The sequence below is a fragment of the Hyperolius riggenbachi genome, chromosome 3 (assembly GCF_040937935.1).
Source record: "Hyperolius riggenbachi isolate aHypRig1 chromosome 3, aHypRig1.pri, whole genome shotgun sequence".
NCBI classification, from domain to species: Eukaryota; Metazoa; Chordata; class Amphibia; order Anura; family Hyperoliidae; genus Hyperolius; species Hyperolius riggenbachi.
Window position 1 is genome coordinate 286,656,901 of NC_090648.1, and position 15,362 is coordinate 286,672,262.

At 40.9% G+C, this 15,362-nt stretch overlaps 1 protein-coding gene across 3 annotated transcripts in view; it reads right to left on the bottom strand.

Annotated features, from left to right (window-relative positions):
- The window catches only part of LOC137563686 (hepatocyte growth factor receptor-like), a 179,622-nt gene that overhangs the window by 97,901 nt on the left and 66,359 nt on the right, over window positions 1–15,362 (bottom strand). For all 3 annotated transcript variants that reach the window (XM_068276436.1, XM_068276438.1, XM_068276437.1), the window contains exon 3: window positions 668–859. In XM_068276436.1, the coding sequence (XP_068132537.1) occupies window positions 668–859 (192 nt within the window). The remainder of the gene's footprint in view (window positions 1–667; window positions 860–15,362) is intronic.

Below are 15,362 nucleotides of genomic sequence, written 5' to 3' on the forward strand. Positions count from 1 at the left end.
TGTAGCTGTTCAGTGGGGTTTAGGGTCAGGGCTGCTATAAGAATCCCTCTTAATTTCTGAGGCCCCAGAATCATGCAAAACCATGTTTAAAGCCAGATGTCGACATGCTGTTGCATGCAGAAACATAACAACGCTATCCTGACCCCCTGTAGATTTGTGCCCCCCACATGATCCCGCTTGTGGCAGAATAAGTACAGTAGAGCTGTGTAGGCATATTTATCTGGCCAGGCTGCATCACAAGTCCTCTTCCTCCTGTCAGCCTCTTCCTCTATGCTGCCTTTCTCCAGCTCCTGATCACATCATCGTGTAATCGGGAGCTAGAGGAGGGCAGCATAGAGCATGCAACTTCCAGGAGAAAGAAGAGACCTGACACCTTGTTGCCAGGCAAATATTACAGTGCTCCCTACACTATCTCTGCAAACTTGAAAGGGTATATCTGCAGTCATGGGGGCTATTGTTACGCTCCTGGTTGCATACTGTTGATGATGCTTCAGCTAATTAGTTCTGAATATAACATTTCACTGTTTAAATTAGATAAGTAAAAGTCTTTTTCATGTTAGATTCATTTTATGTCTGTGTAATTAAGAGGATTATCAGTGATAACCCACAACCCTGTACTATCTTTATACTGATTTACAGAAACACATGTACAGTACATCCAGCGTACCTGCATAAAACGTCCTCCAGATGTTCCAAGGTTGGCTATAGTGAGGCTCCCTTGAGTGAATACCGAGATGGATGTCAGCAGCACATTGTTGAACTTGCCCATAAACAAGTCAAGGCGCTGTAGTGGGGTTGTAACTTCTACACGATGTTCGTCAACTGGAGATGAGCACTGCGATGCAATTCTTAAATGTGTCTGCAAGGGGAATGCTTACAGTCACCAATCAAAACACAACATGGCATAAATCCTAGAAATGCATTCAGGCAAAGGCAAACCAATGTCATCAGGATTAGGAAATGTCAAACACGTATTAGGACAGGTAAGCACGAAACCATAGAATTATTTTTCTTTACATTACTTACATAGGATTATGTGATAAACTGATGTGTTGTAATACTTAGCATCTAGCCTGTGGTAAAACTATGAATGTAATCTGTTGTTAAATATCACAGCAGACAGACAAATCAACAAACTTTTTTTTTTTTTTTTTTACTCAGCAGAATGTTATTTAGATGTGTAGCTTTGTATGACTTTTTATGAGGTACTAACTTCTGCACTGGCATGTTATGTATTTTATGGAATAAATGAACTACAGTGTATAGCTAAGTCAAAGCTAAATATCATAAATCCTTTTACAGGTATCATTTTTGCTGATGCTTAAATGATTGTGAAACAAACTTTGAACCATTTTTTACAAAGCTTTAACACATATAATATGTTTCCAGTTTGCTTATCACATCAGCTCTGAATATATTTGTTGTGATGATGGTTCTATGATTGACTTAAAGTGAACCTGAGGTGAAAGGGATACGGAGTCTGCCATATTTATTTACTTTTAACCAATACCAGTTGCCTGTCCTGCTGATCTTCTGGCATCAGTAGTGTCTGAGCCACAACCTTGAAATAAGCATGCATCTAATCCAGTCAGATTTGGGTCAGAGCACCTGATCTACATGCTTGTTTAGGGTCTATGGCTAAAAGTATTAGAGGCAGAGGATCAGCAGGACTGCCAGGCAATCTGCATTGTTTAATTGCTTTGGGACTAAAACTATGACATACTTGTCACTGCTTAAGCCTGATGCGGCGTAGTTTTACTTACACCAGCTCGTGTGTATAGGACATGATAGTGTGTCCCCACGGGCACAAAACTGTCTAAAGACAGCTAAGCCCCATACCATGGTCAGGAGTGAATTTTGTTGGCTCCTGACCTTGTGATCACTGTGAGCCAATCACAGTAATCAGTAATGAAGAAAAGCCTCTGGTTCCCAATCAGTTCAAAATAAATAAATATGGAAGCCTCCATATCACTCTCACCTCGGGTTTCCCTTTAAAAGAAACCTGGAAAATGGATAAAGAAGAATTTATACTTACCTGGGGCTTCCTCCAGCCTCATGAACTCCATGTCCTTGTGGGCTGCTCAGTTCCTCTGCAATCCTTTCCATTAGTAAGGCTTCAGTCGTGTCCATCGGGCTGCACTGCGCATGTTCAGTCCAGCCACACGCGGGCTCCCATTGCGGTCCTGTTGCTGGAAGGTTTCTGCTACTGCGCAGTACTACCTGCAAAGGCACAGAATGCTCCTACCGAGGGGAGCGCGATGAAGAGGACGGCGAAGAGGCCCACAGAGTTCATGGGGCTGGAAGAAGCCCCAGGTAAATATCAATTCTTCTGTTTACATTGTCTTAGGAACACTTTAAAGTGACACTGAAGTGAAAAAAAAAGTATGATAAAATGATTTGTATGTGTAGTATGGATAATTAATAGCACAGTAGTAGCAAATAAAATAGTCTCATACGTTTATTTTCAGTTATATCGTTTTTTTTTTTATAACATTGCGTCATTCTCTAATATTTGCACACTATACTCAGCATTCTAATTGATTTCACTGAGCAGGCTATTGAACATTTGAACTTTCATCTGCAGAAAAAACAAAATACAGTAATAGACACTTGAGATAATAAGCTTCAGAAGACAGAGCTCTCTGCGACTTTGAAAGTTGCAGTGCTCAGAGAAGCTCTTTTGCATAGATAACAACTGGAGTTTCTTAACTCTTACTGTACTGGAAACAATATTAGACTCATATCTCTGCTGCTAATGTTGTATATCTTAGCTATACAGCACATACAAATCATTATATCATAAGTTTATTTTCACTTTAGGTTCCCTTTAGTACTCCCTAAGTATTTACCTCTTTATTGCTAATCATACCTGAACTGACATGTGGAGTGATGAGATAAACATTGTTACCTATACGGCCTGATCCAATTTTCTTTTTCTCCTAAGTTTTCTCCTAGGAGACAATTTTCATCTTTTGTTTAAAATAACTTAAAGTACCAAAAGTAGATGAAAAATACTGTCAAAATTATTCTGAGTATTTTCTTGCATCCTAGTGGCTTAAAAAGCTTTTTATTGATAAGATGTGGAATATCCCCTGGGAGAAAACGTAGAAGAAAACGTGAATAGGCTTGGGCTCAGGGTAATAAACCGTCATACACATACACACGCCAAAGTGCATGACACGACCGCTGACACGACAAGTGGTTAAAACTACTTGTCTTTTCTGCACACCAACCAACTAAATGACCAACTCATTTACATACTGTGTACACAAGCAAAACGACAGTATGCACGACATGGCCACGTTTTGAACAACAATGTAGATCAAATGACATTGTACACACGTGGCCAACTGCACAAAATCAGCCCAAATGTCACGCGAGTGCCTGATATAATTCGCTCATCTTGTTGTCCAATACACATATGATTGTCGTCCAACACACTAAAAACAGAGAACAAACTGGTGTTTTAGTTGAGCGTGTATATGGTCTTTTGATATCTGTCTGTGTCCACTTTTTATTTTTCTGCATTTAAAGGGTTAAGGAACGTACACAAGCCAGATTACTGCAAACGACGGGTCATCTGACCCGCCCGCGGGGCGGCCGTTCGGCTGACAGTTTGCTAGTGTGTACAGTCTGTGGGCAGGCTGATAAGGCTGGTTTTGACAGATCCGCTCAGCACAGACTGTACACACAGACATACTGTCAGCAGAACGGCCACCCCGCGGGCAGGTCTAACGACTCGTTGTTTGCAGTAATCCGGCGTGTGTACGCGCCTTTAAAAGAGCAGTGTTGTATGTATGCAAATGAAGCAGTCACTCTCTGGAGGAATAAACAGAAGCAAATTAGATTTATTAGTGTGAGCAAACACTGCTGATTACAAAAGAGAGCTGGAAAGTTGAATGTTAATTATTTTTTTTCTGATGCACCAGATTGTAGGTCACACTGACATGACTGCTGTATGGACTTTACAGTTAGAATATAACCCCTTAAATTGACCTTAGGAAAGAGAGACTGCAGGGGGGGTACTTTTTTCCATTGCTGCTACACATACAGGTAATTATATCACAAGTTTCTTTTTAAATCAGGTTTGCTTTAAGCAAATTATGTATGGAATTAACAAGTCCATAAATACGTGACCCAAATAATATGTTAAAAATGTTGCACTCTGTGTTATAAATATTAAAGCAGGTATATTTCTGAAGGTTGGTAATGATGAATTCCAGTTGAATTCTAATCAAGCTATGTGAAGTTATTTCCAGTTCTAAAAATAAGTAAATGCTTGTACTATTTCTACTGCAGTACATTCAGTTCTATTTTCAGGTGTTTAATATAATTTATACACATAGTTCATATAACTCACTAACGTTCTTATTTGATTCTTCATAGGCATGTTACTGATATAGTCTAGACACCTCATTTAAATTCTAGGACAGCATATTGTACTTTAGATTGTCTTTTCATGAGATTGCTAACCGTCCAGAAAATTCAATAGCAATCTATCAATTGGTAATGTGATTAATATTGATGATTTCCCTTCATTTGAGAAAGATGATACATTCCATACTTAGACAAACTCATGAGGAATCTGATCAATAACAAAATTGTGAAACATTTGGACTTTTCTTACCTTGTCCTATTTTCTATTTATGTGATATTATGCTATGTGGGGTTTATTTTATTTAGTGTTTTTAAAGGGCTTTCAAATAAAAAGTGGAAACATACTTTAATTGTTGAGTATTAACAAGATGGGTAAATCACTCATTCCTGTTGACCATTCATGTGTTGAGCAGCTTCTGGACCATCAGGTCATTAAGAGCTGCCCTGGAAGAAAGGTGATACAGTTCTTGACGTGGCATACATGGAAAAAAGGCGCCTGGAAAAAAGGGCGCAGAATTTGCCGGTAGTAGAATATCACTACAAATAGCGATATTCTACTGCTGAATTCTGATAGTAAAATATCAGTAATGATTACTAAAATGTTTGATATAGCCAGAGCCGAGACGAGGTCCTAGAGCACCCAAGGCTGCGACACCAAAGTGCGCCCCTCCATCCCTCCCACCCCAGCCATCACACACTAATTGCTATTAGATTAAGAGGTGCTCCAGGGCTACCAATCCCTTAGTCTGTAGTTATCTGGCTTGCAGTCACTGCCATGTATCTCCATTTCCTATTTCTCTCTGCTTCAAACACAATAGGGGAATGAAAGCTGAGTGAGTTGTGCGCCCCCTCCTACACTGCGCCCTGAGGCTGGAGCCTCTCTCGCCTCTGTCTCGGCACGGCCCTGGCTATAGCTAAACCTAACCCTACTCTCACACAGAACCCTCCCTTGATGGTGTATAAACCTAAGACCTCCCCTGGTGGCGCCTAAACCTAAGACCCCCCCTGGTGGTGCCTAAACCTAAGAAACCCCCGTGCCTAAACCTAGGAACCTCCCCTGGTGCCTAAACCTAAGAACTCCCCTTATGGTGCCTAACCTTAAGCCCCCTCCCCCCCGATGCCTAACCTTACCCCTAGTCTAGGGAGGTGTGCCCAAATTTCTGTCTTTTGCTCCAAATTGTTGCTTTTACAATAGGTGCCTATGGCGGCACCATTTTTTCTATAGGGGCTCCTGCACACTTTTTTCCTGCTTCGCTTGCTGTGGGTTTTACAAACAGAAGCCATAATGCCTTTCTCTATAGCATAACCATATGCCTGACAATGTTTTTAAATATCTGTTACAGACATCTGAAAATATTTTTATTAGTATTTAAGTTTAAAATCATTTCCATGTAGTTCAAATTGTCATCTTCTTGCAGGTTTATTTTTAGGATAAAATAATAATTCAGTTCGCTATTTTTACCAGTTCATGGTTCACGAAAAGTAACAGTTTAGGAGTAGACCTGCCAAACACAGACAGTGAGCTTCATTTGTAACTGTTCACCAGTTGAGAGACTTTTCCATTTCTTAATAGAATGGATCATTGACTAATCCATCCCATTACTCAGGAAATGATCCTATACTGTACGTATAGGCACTAAGACTATTCTGCAGAACAAACAGTTAAATTATTAGATTTTATGTGGCCTTCCTGTGGTTATTTGGGATGATGATTTTGCCAAAGTTCTGGACTTGTATTCAAAATGTATAATTCTATATAAAATAATCAAAAAGACAATTAGGATTAAGCCTATCTTTTATATTGTATGCCACAGTTGTAGATACTAATTAAATTACCGCATGGAACTTAAAAATTATTGACTTTGAAAATTGAATACAGGAAAATTGAATACAGCAATTAGTTGGCCCTATAACTAGATAGCTAATTATAAAATTAATTTAAAGTGGTGTGTTGTGTGAAAAAATGTTCGCCCACTAAGTCATCTTCCCTGTTACTGCATATTTTATTTGTTTATTTATTTTGAAAACAGAACAACGATCTTTAAGATGAGGCAATGCGAGTGCTAACCAACATCTTTATACTCTCTAGGTGGTATATTAAATTACCGGCACACACTAGATACTTTTAATCACTCTCATTTACATTTTATTGGTATTCAAATTAAAATACAGCATTACTGAAAGGTAACCTGAATAAAATATAAAACTTTCTTGGTACCTTTGTGCAGCTTTGCTCATCAATGTTGAAATTAGGATAATACCAATTATTAGCCGACTTAAAAAAGTTATATAATATGTTTTTAATAAAGAAAAAACAAACAAACATCAGTTGTTCACATAATTGTCGGGGTATTTATTCCTTCTTGACAGAACTGCTTAAATGCAGGAAGATTGGTAAGAGTTGGTGTATGAACAAGAAAATTCCTTAGAGCTGTCAAGCCACTTCCCACACTCTGTGCAACCTGCAGACATCAAGTTCTCAGAATAGGGACAAGTGACCATCACCACAAATCAGATGTAATGGAGTCAGGCTTAGTTTCAAACACATTGTGGGTCCACACATATTAGACCCTTTTGCATAAAATCACATCAACAATATTGCACTAATTTCCAATTAAAGTGCTCAATGCTTAAAAATCAATAATTGTAGTTCAGAGAGTGCCTATTCTCCTTCCCTAGGTTGGTGTATGAACCCTTTGTTTCAGGTCATGCCATGGCATTTTTATTGAGTTTAAGTCAGGACCCTGACTAGGCTGTACAAATGTAGCTTTTCCTCAGCCATTTAGTTCTCAACTTGCTCTTGTGTTTTCATTTACTTCCTTGGCCACTACATTAATCCTACTGACAGAATACAAAATATTTTCTTTAACCTTTTGCCGACCACTCCACGCCAATTGGCGTGAACACGGAGGCAGCCCCAGGACCGCACCACGCCGATTGGCGTGAACGATCTTCTATGGGGCTAGAAGGAGATCATGCGCGCCGATGCACACGCATCTCCGCATGGACTCTGAGACTGTTAGACGGCAAAAGCACCATCTAATTAGGCTGTACAGCGCTGCAATCTAAGGCAGCGCTGTACTGGGGACAGCCGTGTGACACGGCTGTCCCCCTGGGGGACACAGAAGTGATCGGCGGTGATAGGCTGAAGCCTATCACAGCCAATCGCTGTGATAGGCAGGCAGAGGGAGGGAGGGAAGGAGGTACCTGGGGGAAAAAAAGAGTAAATTTATTTAAAGATAAATACGAAAAATATTTATAAAAAAAAAATAAACAGCTGGAGAGCGATCAGACCCCACCAACAGAAAGCTCTGTTGGTGGGAAGAAAAGGGGGGAGGGGGGAAATCACTTGTGTGCTGAGTTGTGCGGCCCTGCAGCGAGCCCTTAAAGCTGCAGTGGCTCAATTGAAGAAAAATGGCCTTGTCTTTAGGGGGGTTTAACACCACGGTCCTCAAGTGGTTAAAGGACTGTCATCATGAATGCAAGATTAATTTTGTAAAGACATAATAAAAAAAGGGCCTTTCAGTATATTCAAGAGCTTTTTTTATGCTGTAAAGAATAGCCTTTGCCGAAATTCCAGCTTTTCACACATGTAATCAATTGTACTGCTGCGCATGTGTGAAAAGCGGCAATTCTGAGCTAAGAGTAAATTGGGCAGCAGCAACGGTGATGTTTTTTCTCTCCACAGTTTACAAGGTCCTTGCCATCTCTGCAGCTCAAGCGGCAAGAATCTTTGCCAAAGTACCAGCCAGTTTAGAGAGCTTGAGTTGTGAAGGGACATTGGACTGCACCACTAGTACTTCCTATAAAAAGCCAGCACTGAGCCCCCCCCCCCCCCCCCCGCCATGGAGTGGATTAGACCACTGCCAGGCAGGAAGCTCCAAGCTTCGTCCCTTTCAATGGTCAATAGGCAGTGGCCACTCTTTAAAATGCAATTTTAAATACAGATAATTCATTATTTGACACACGTACATCATGTGTACAAGTGTGAGTGTAGTTTTGAAAATTGTAATTTTTAATGTGTATAAGAAGGGAATCATTTAAATTAGAATCAACATTTTTTTTATCTAAAGGCAGGATGGTAAAGTTGCATGTGTATTTTCAATAAAAATGTATGAATCAAGAACATCCATTTCTGCAGTGTATACATATCTGAGGAGTACTATGATTAAGATATATTGTATGTCAAGATGGTAAATGTAAGCCATCTGGAAGACCCGTCAGTCCCTTAGTACTACTTTATATCTTACACGGCAATCCTGCACACTTATAAGCTACCTTAGTAAAGGAGGTGCTTTCATATACTTTGCATTACATCATGTCTCAGTAACAAGTTTTAGGTAATTGATAGGCAGATTTTCTGCAGGACGTGTAATGAATGAAAGGATAATTTTGGGCAAGTTAAAATAATAGCTGCAGAATCAGTGACTAATCTAATCAAATTCTCCAGCATTTATCTTACTGAAAGCAGAATAGATCACATTCCAATTTTAATGCTCTGACAGGGCTGTCTATCTCGTTGCTTATTTAGTTATTTTAAGGCATTTGGTTTCCTTTTTGCATTAACTCCGTTTCTCCCTGGTGGCTGAACCACACTACTTTGCATTCACAGAGGATCATTTACTAAAGGAATTATTGTCACTTCAGGTTATATGAAATTGTGTGTGCTCCAAACATCCTCTTATAAGCAGAAGACTCTCCTTTTTAAAAATCCCCCCCTCCAGTTCATGATGCTGTTCAGATATTAGTGACGGGGAAATTACCCAAAAAATATCAAACCAAACACCACCAATATCCATGGGGTGATTTGGAAAACCATCTCATATTGTCTTGGTCCTCGACAGCAACCAATCAGTAGGATGAAAAGGAACAAGAACATGAAAGCTCCTTTGGTGTGAAACCTAACTCTTCTCATGGACTCCACATCATGTTTGTGGTGGCAGGTTGGACACCTGTGCTTACCTGCCATATGGTCCCGCCCAATGCCTTTAAATACCAGTCCAACACTTTCTGTGAGGTGTTCTAGCTAGTTACATCAGTGCTGTGTTAATGAGAAAGTTTTTTGTGTGTGATTATTTTTTGAGGGAGTGATGAGTAATTTGTATGGCTGTGTGAAGCTTATTGGGCACTTGCATGATATCAGAACTTAGCAAAGCCAGGGTTTCTGTTTCAGATCTGGAACTAGTGTAGCAAAGCTACGTTATAAACTACCCTTACTGCTCATTGTTTTGTCCTGTGATACTTAGTATATTTTATGACTGCAGTATAGTAGACCAAGCATTGATGGGCACTTATCAACTCTGATGCCTGTCTACACAGTATATCCTTAAAACAATCCTGAATGGAAAATAAACTGAAGCGATAAACAATTGTATCTATAGTCCTAATCCTAAATAGGATTTTCCTGGAATTCCACATATTTTTGTGTTTAAATGCTTAAAACATAAGAAAAATGTTTTTATTGTCTCGGGAGGAGAGATTTTGTAATGCTTTACAGACCCCCATAATTGAACTATTGATTTTTTTAAAATCTATTTTAAATCTATTCCCTTCACCCCATCTTCCTCTGAAATGCAAGAATTATGACTGTAATTAATTGTAAGAGTTACACAAAAGTCCTACTGAAGTACAACTAAAGAGAAACTGACATACAGAGCCCAGGAATTGTAACCCTTACAACAAGAAAAAAGGGACACATCCTAGTTCTTAGCAGGCTTGGGACTGTACATACACATGGTTGTCTCATCAGGTCAGTTCTAATACCCTTTAAACTACTTTTACTGCTCACCATCATTGCTTTGCGCTGTGTACCTTATTCTACTAAAAATGGAAGCATATCTGATCAGAAATTGGGCACCAGCGCTACATGGTCAGCATAGTATACCTCTGAAACTGCTCATTGGGGTGTAATCTGTGGATTACCATACAACCTTTATACTAAATTAGAACAGTCAGGCAGCTGGACTGAAATTTTCCCATAGTTAAGCCTCACACTGAGGCGGTTGGTTGGGGACATCTGGCATGTGCAATTTGTATGCAAATATATGCAGCTTAAAAAAAATGCACCAATTAAATTTAATTTGGGCAATACTTGTAAATCATGGGTTTCCCAGCAATATTTCGATGGGGCCTACAATTCCTACAATCCAGTAATTCCCCCCCCCCCCCCCCGCTGTGGTGACCCCACAAGGTCCATCAAAAAATGCAGCCACCTTAACCACCCTCCCATCTTAACTTCCCTTTTACACCATAAAAACTGTGGGCACCATTCCACATTGTCATAACAAATGTGGCCATCTTCACTGTCCTCCTTCATATTAAGGATAGCCACCATCCCCCACCACACACAACAAGTACAGCCACCATAACCCATTCTTTGCGCCCTAAAGCAAGAACAGCCCCAAAACCCTCATCCTCCATAACAAGTACAATCACCATAACCCCCTCCTTCCACCCCATAGCAAAGAGGCCTCCATTCCTGCCCTCCATAACAAGTGCCACTGTAATTTTCCTACCACCATAATAAGTGCGGCCAGAATATGTCCCCCAAAATAAATATTACCAGCATGTCTCTCCCTTAAGAAGTGTGGCCAGCATATCTCCTCCAATAACAAGTCTGACCAGCATGCCATTATCCTTAAAGGACCATTATCCGAAAATGATAGAACATTTAAAATATATGTAAACACATAAAAATAAGTAGTACGTTTCTTCCAAAAGTAAAATGAGCCATAAATTACTTTTCTCCTATGTTGCGGTCACTTACAGCAAGTAGTAGAAATATGACAGAACCGACAGGTTTTGGACTAGACCACCTTCTTATAGGGGATTCTCAGGATTTTCTTTATTTTTAAAAGCAATTAGTGAATGGCAGTTGCTCTGTCCAATTGCCAAAAAAGTGCACAGCGAGCAAAGATGCGTTGTATAAATCTTTTTCAGGGAGTGTCTCTATAAAGTATAAAGGCCATGCTGAGAATGCCCTATGGAGAGATGGACTAGCCAAAAACCTGTCGGTAATATCAGATTTCTACTACTTACTGTAAGTTAAAGCAACATAGGAGAAAAGTAATTTATGGCTCATTTTACTCTGGAAGAAACATTTCTTGTTTGTTTGTGGTTACATGTATTTTACATTTTAAGATTTTTGTCCTTTAACAACTGTGGCCAGCATATATCCCCCCCTTGCATTGATGGCGAATGGCAACTACTTAGGGGAGCATTGTGCATAAGCTGTAAACCGGAAGGAGATAAAGAGAAGCAGGTCTTCCTGACTCCCAGGAACCCGTGCAGCTGTGGAGACTGCTACCATGGTAGTTATTCCACTGATTAAATAACTAGGTGTCCGTCGGATGCTCTTTGCAATAATTTATTTACAATTTTGATTTAAGTATCATTATGATATATAAAGATCATTGCATACTTCCTTTTTCTATCCTCCAAAATAAAACCCTGCTTCCAGACCAAAAGATCAGATGCTTTTTAATTTGTCTTAACCTGTGTAGTTTTAGATTACTGCTACTGGATCATTTGATTGGTATAAGGGCTTTTTATTATGCAGCTGTGTTATTACTTTTAATTTAGTCAAAATAACCAGACCAAATGATGTGTGGGACTGAGCTGATAAGGTCCCCATGGAGTCATTTGTCTTAGTTTAGCTTATTTTATCTTATTGGACAAGCCTGGAGCATGATGAATCGATATTAGCTATTGTGGTTTTCTCTGATGGAACATCACAATTGTATCCTTCCATTAGACTGTAAAATGTTATGAGCTCTGTCCATAGATCATGTATTTATTGAAATATTAACAGTGTGGTTCCATCATTCCTGACTTCTGCAATTTTTCAATAATATAGAATATCTTTTTTTTTTAATTTGTTGGCTGCTAAACAATAACTATAGGCATTTCTGTAACACTCAGTGGGCCCTATGCAATTACCAAACTCGCCAGCGCTAAGTGCTGGCGAGTTCTTAAAATAGGCGTCAGCAAGGTTGCCTAATGCAATTGCATTTAACACCCCCCAGGGCGGAAAAGAACTCGCTTGGGCGATATAATCGCCCAGCAAGTTCCTTTCCCCCTATGCAATTGCATTTTGCACCCCCCGGGAAGCGATGCTTCCCGCCAAACATAGGTGCTAACTTTTCACCTGCTCTGAGCAGGCGAAAAGACCTATCGCCGGTGTCTGCAGGCTGTTTTTGGCATCTGGGAGCCTCCTTTACTAAGGAAACCCCAGATGCCAGGGATTTAAATAGGTAAAGGAGTCAGTTTTGACTCCTTACCTATTTAAAATGTAACAAAAAACATACCTCCATTGTTCCGGCTCGCCGCATGTCCCACGCCGCTCCTCTGCTCATCTCTGTCTCTGTGAGTATTGGAGCCCGGCAAAGCATCTTTGAGTCTCCCGCCGGGGCTCCCCATTTATCCACTAGGTGGCCCAATGAGAATCATCCTGATTCTCATTGGTCCAATTAGAATCAGGATGATTCTCATTGGGCCACCTAGTGGATGAATGGGGAGCCCCGGCGGGAGACTCAAAGATGCTTTGCCGGGCTCCAATACTCACAGAGACAGAGATGAGCGGAGGAGCGGCGTGGAACATGCGGCGAGCCAGAACGATGGAGGTATGTTCTTTCTGAATTTCCCAGCAGCGACGAGCGGCAGGAGGCGACGGGTAACAGCCTTGCGACGATGCGCGCATCTCCAGGGGAGCGAGGCTGCAGTGGTGTGGTGCTGAAGGACAGCTCCCCAGCACTAATGCCTCGCTCCACATCGCTGGCTACACAGGAGCATCGCTCAGCGAATACCTAGTATTCGCCTGAGTTATGCTCCTTTACGCAAGGACATCGCTCAGGTGAAACTGGCAATTGAATTTGCCGGTAAATCCTGAGCGATGTGAGGAGATAAGAAGCTCGCATGTTTTCAGCTTCTTATCTCCTCAAATTGCATATGGCCCAGTGTGTTTTACTTAGTACAACTAAGTGATCTGATAATCTAGTACATGAAAAATGTATAATATTCCAATGCTAACTTGTCTCCAAGTTCTTCTTTAACCTCTGCCCTCAATTTCACAGGCGTCTATGCTCTCCAGAGAGACTAGTGTTATTTCTGCTCTTTACTATATGCTTCTTATCACCTAATACACTGCTTCTGAGACTTTAACTCTTATCTGATGGAAATGATCACTGACCACCTCTTGGGGAGTATCGTGTAGGAATGTATGTGTGTGTGTGTGTGTGTGTGTGTGTGTGTGTGTGTGTGTGTGTGTGTGTGTGTGTGTGTGTAGCAGGGTAGCAGTATATGAGGCTTTGGAGAGAAATATTTATTGTTCCTTAAGAAAAATAAGTTTGTAAACCCGTTCTGGATGTTTATTTACTTTTAACACTTTAAGGGAATGGTAAAGGGCTACTAATATCACCTTGAGCACGCAGATATATTGGGTCCCATGGATAAGGGGGCTTTCAGATTCCACCATAAGTCACCCCCTGGGGTCTACCACCACATTTGAGGTGGCACTTTCCCCCAGCTCCTCAGACATGAGGTGAGAATGAGCCCCTTTGTCCAAAATTTTGGACAGGGGTGCTTTGTGAAGAGGCAGAAGGCTTCATTGCCCCCATTTGCAGAGTACTCTCAAACTTTTGTAATCCTTGAAATTGCTGATCTTCACTAGACTGTTCTGTGCCTTAATTCAAATATACAGCAGCCTCTTGTTTGCATGTGAATCTGAATACACTGTTAGGCCTGGTCCACACTAGGTCCGGAAACGTATCCGTGGCTGCGTCTTTCAAACCTGATGTAATACGGAGTCCCGGATACTAATGTTCAAAATAGCAGCCAGCCTCACCCAAGTAAAAAACGGATCCGTCTGCGTTTGTGGGGACCCGTTTTCAAAACCTGAACGGAAGGTCCGGATCTGCTGCATCACGCAACGGATCAGGACCATGGATACACGCAGGGGTAGTGAAAAGCAATGAGAAAACGCATCTCCAGCTCCACAGGCAAAAAACTGATGTGAAAACGGATAGCCTGAGCTTTATGATTGGCCCAAAAAAATCCTCCCACTCCTTCCTAATGATAGAGACGTTTTCTGTCAGGGAAAAACTGAACGGAAACGGATGCAAAACTGATGCAAAACTGATGCAAAACTGATGCACTTTCATTAGTTTGCAGTACGGTGGTACTTCTCCTAATCTTCCCCTGATCCGGACTGCAGTGTCCGTCCTGCAACTGTGTCTAGTGTGGACCTAGCCTCAGGATCACAGCATTATCACGTATTACGCTGGAAAGGTTCTCACTTTTACAAAGTTTTTGAGACAGCATAGGCTTTCATTTTCAGTTTTTCAAACAAAACCTGATGAATTATGTAATATTTTAACCTGTACATTTTGAGTTTGGGGGACTAATCAGTATATCCCACCCTGCTGTCTGATCCCCTCTCCTCCCTCAGTAGAGTTTGGCAGCAGGAAGGATACTAAGTATCTCTCACCTCTTCTGGTTCTTGTTATGATCACGTCTGCAGCATGTACTGCTGGCTGCAGTTTTACTGAAGACAAGCAGTTTTTGATGTCATTACATGCATTTGCTTGCATAGTTTGGGTTGCACTCAAACTAGTTGCTGATTCCATCTGCAGTGGCTCTGCAGTTCTGGCCAGCTCAGGATTGAATAACTACCATTCACCTGTGTGGGAATCTGCATGTCTGCTCCCATTGGATGACCTCAGTATAAAGATCTGCTTCCTGCAGGGTTCCTCGGGCTATCATAGTTTCAGATCAGTCTGTTACTCTGTCTCGGCCCCCCCGTTCCTAGTCCGTGTGGACTGTACTTACTCCTGCACAAGGGTCAGTGAGTCCTTCTAAGCTCTGTTCTGTTTATCAGTAATTGTTACTTTGCTAGTCTTGCATCATATATCGGTTCATCGCCAATATATATGCATACTAGCGTGTTTGTTATTTTCCTTGTATTCGTGTTACGTTAATACATCAGTGTC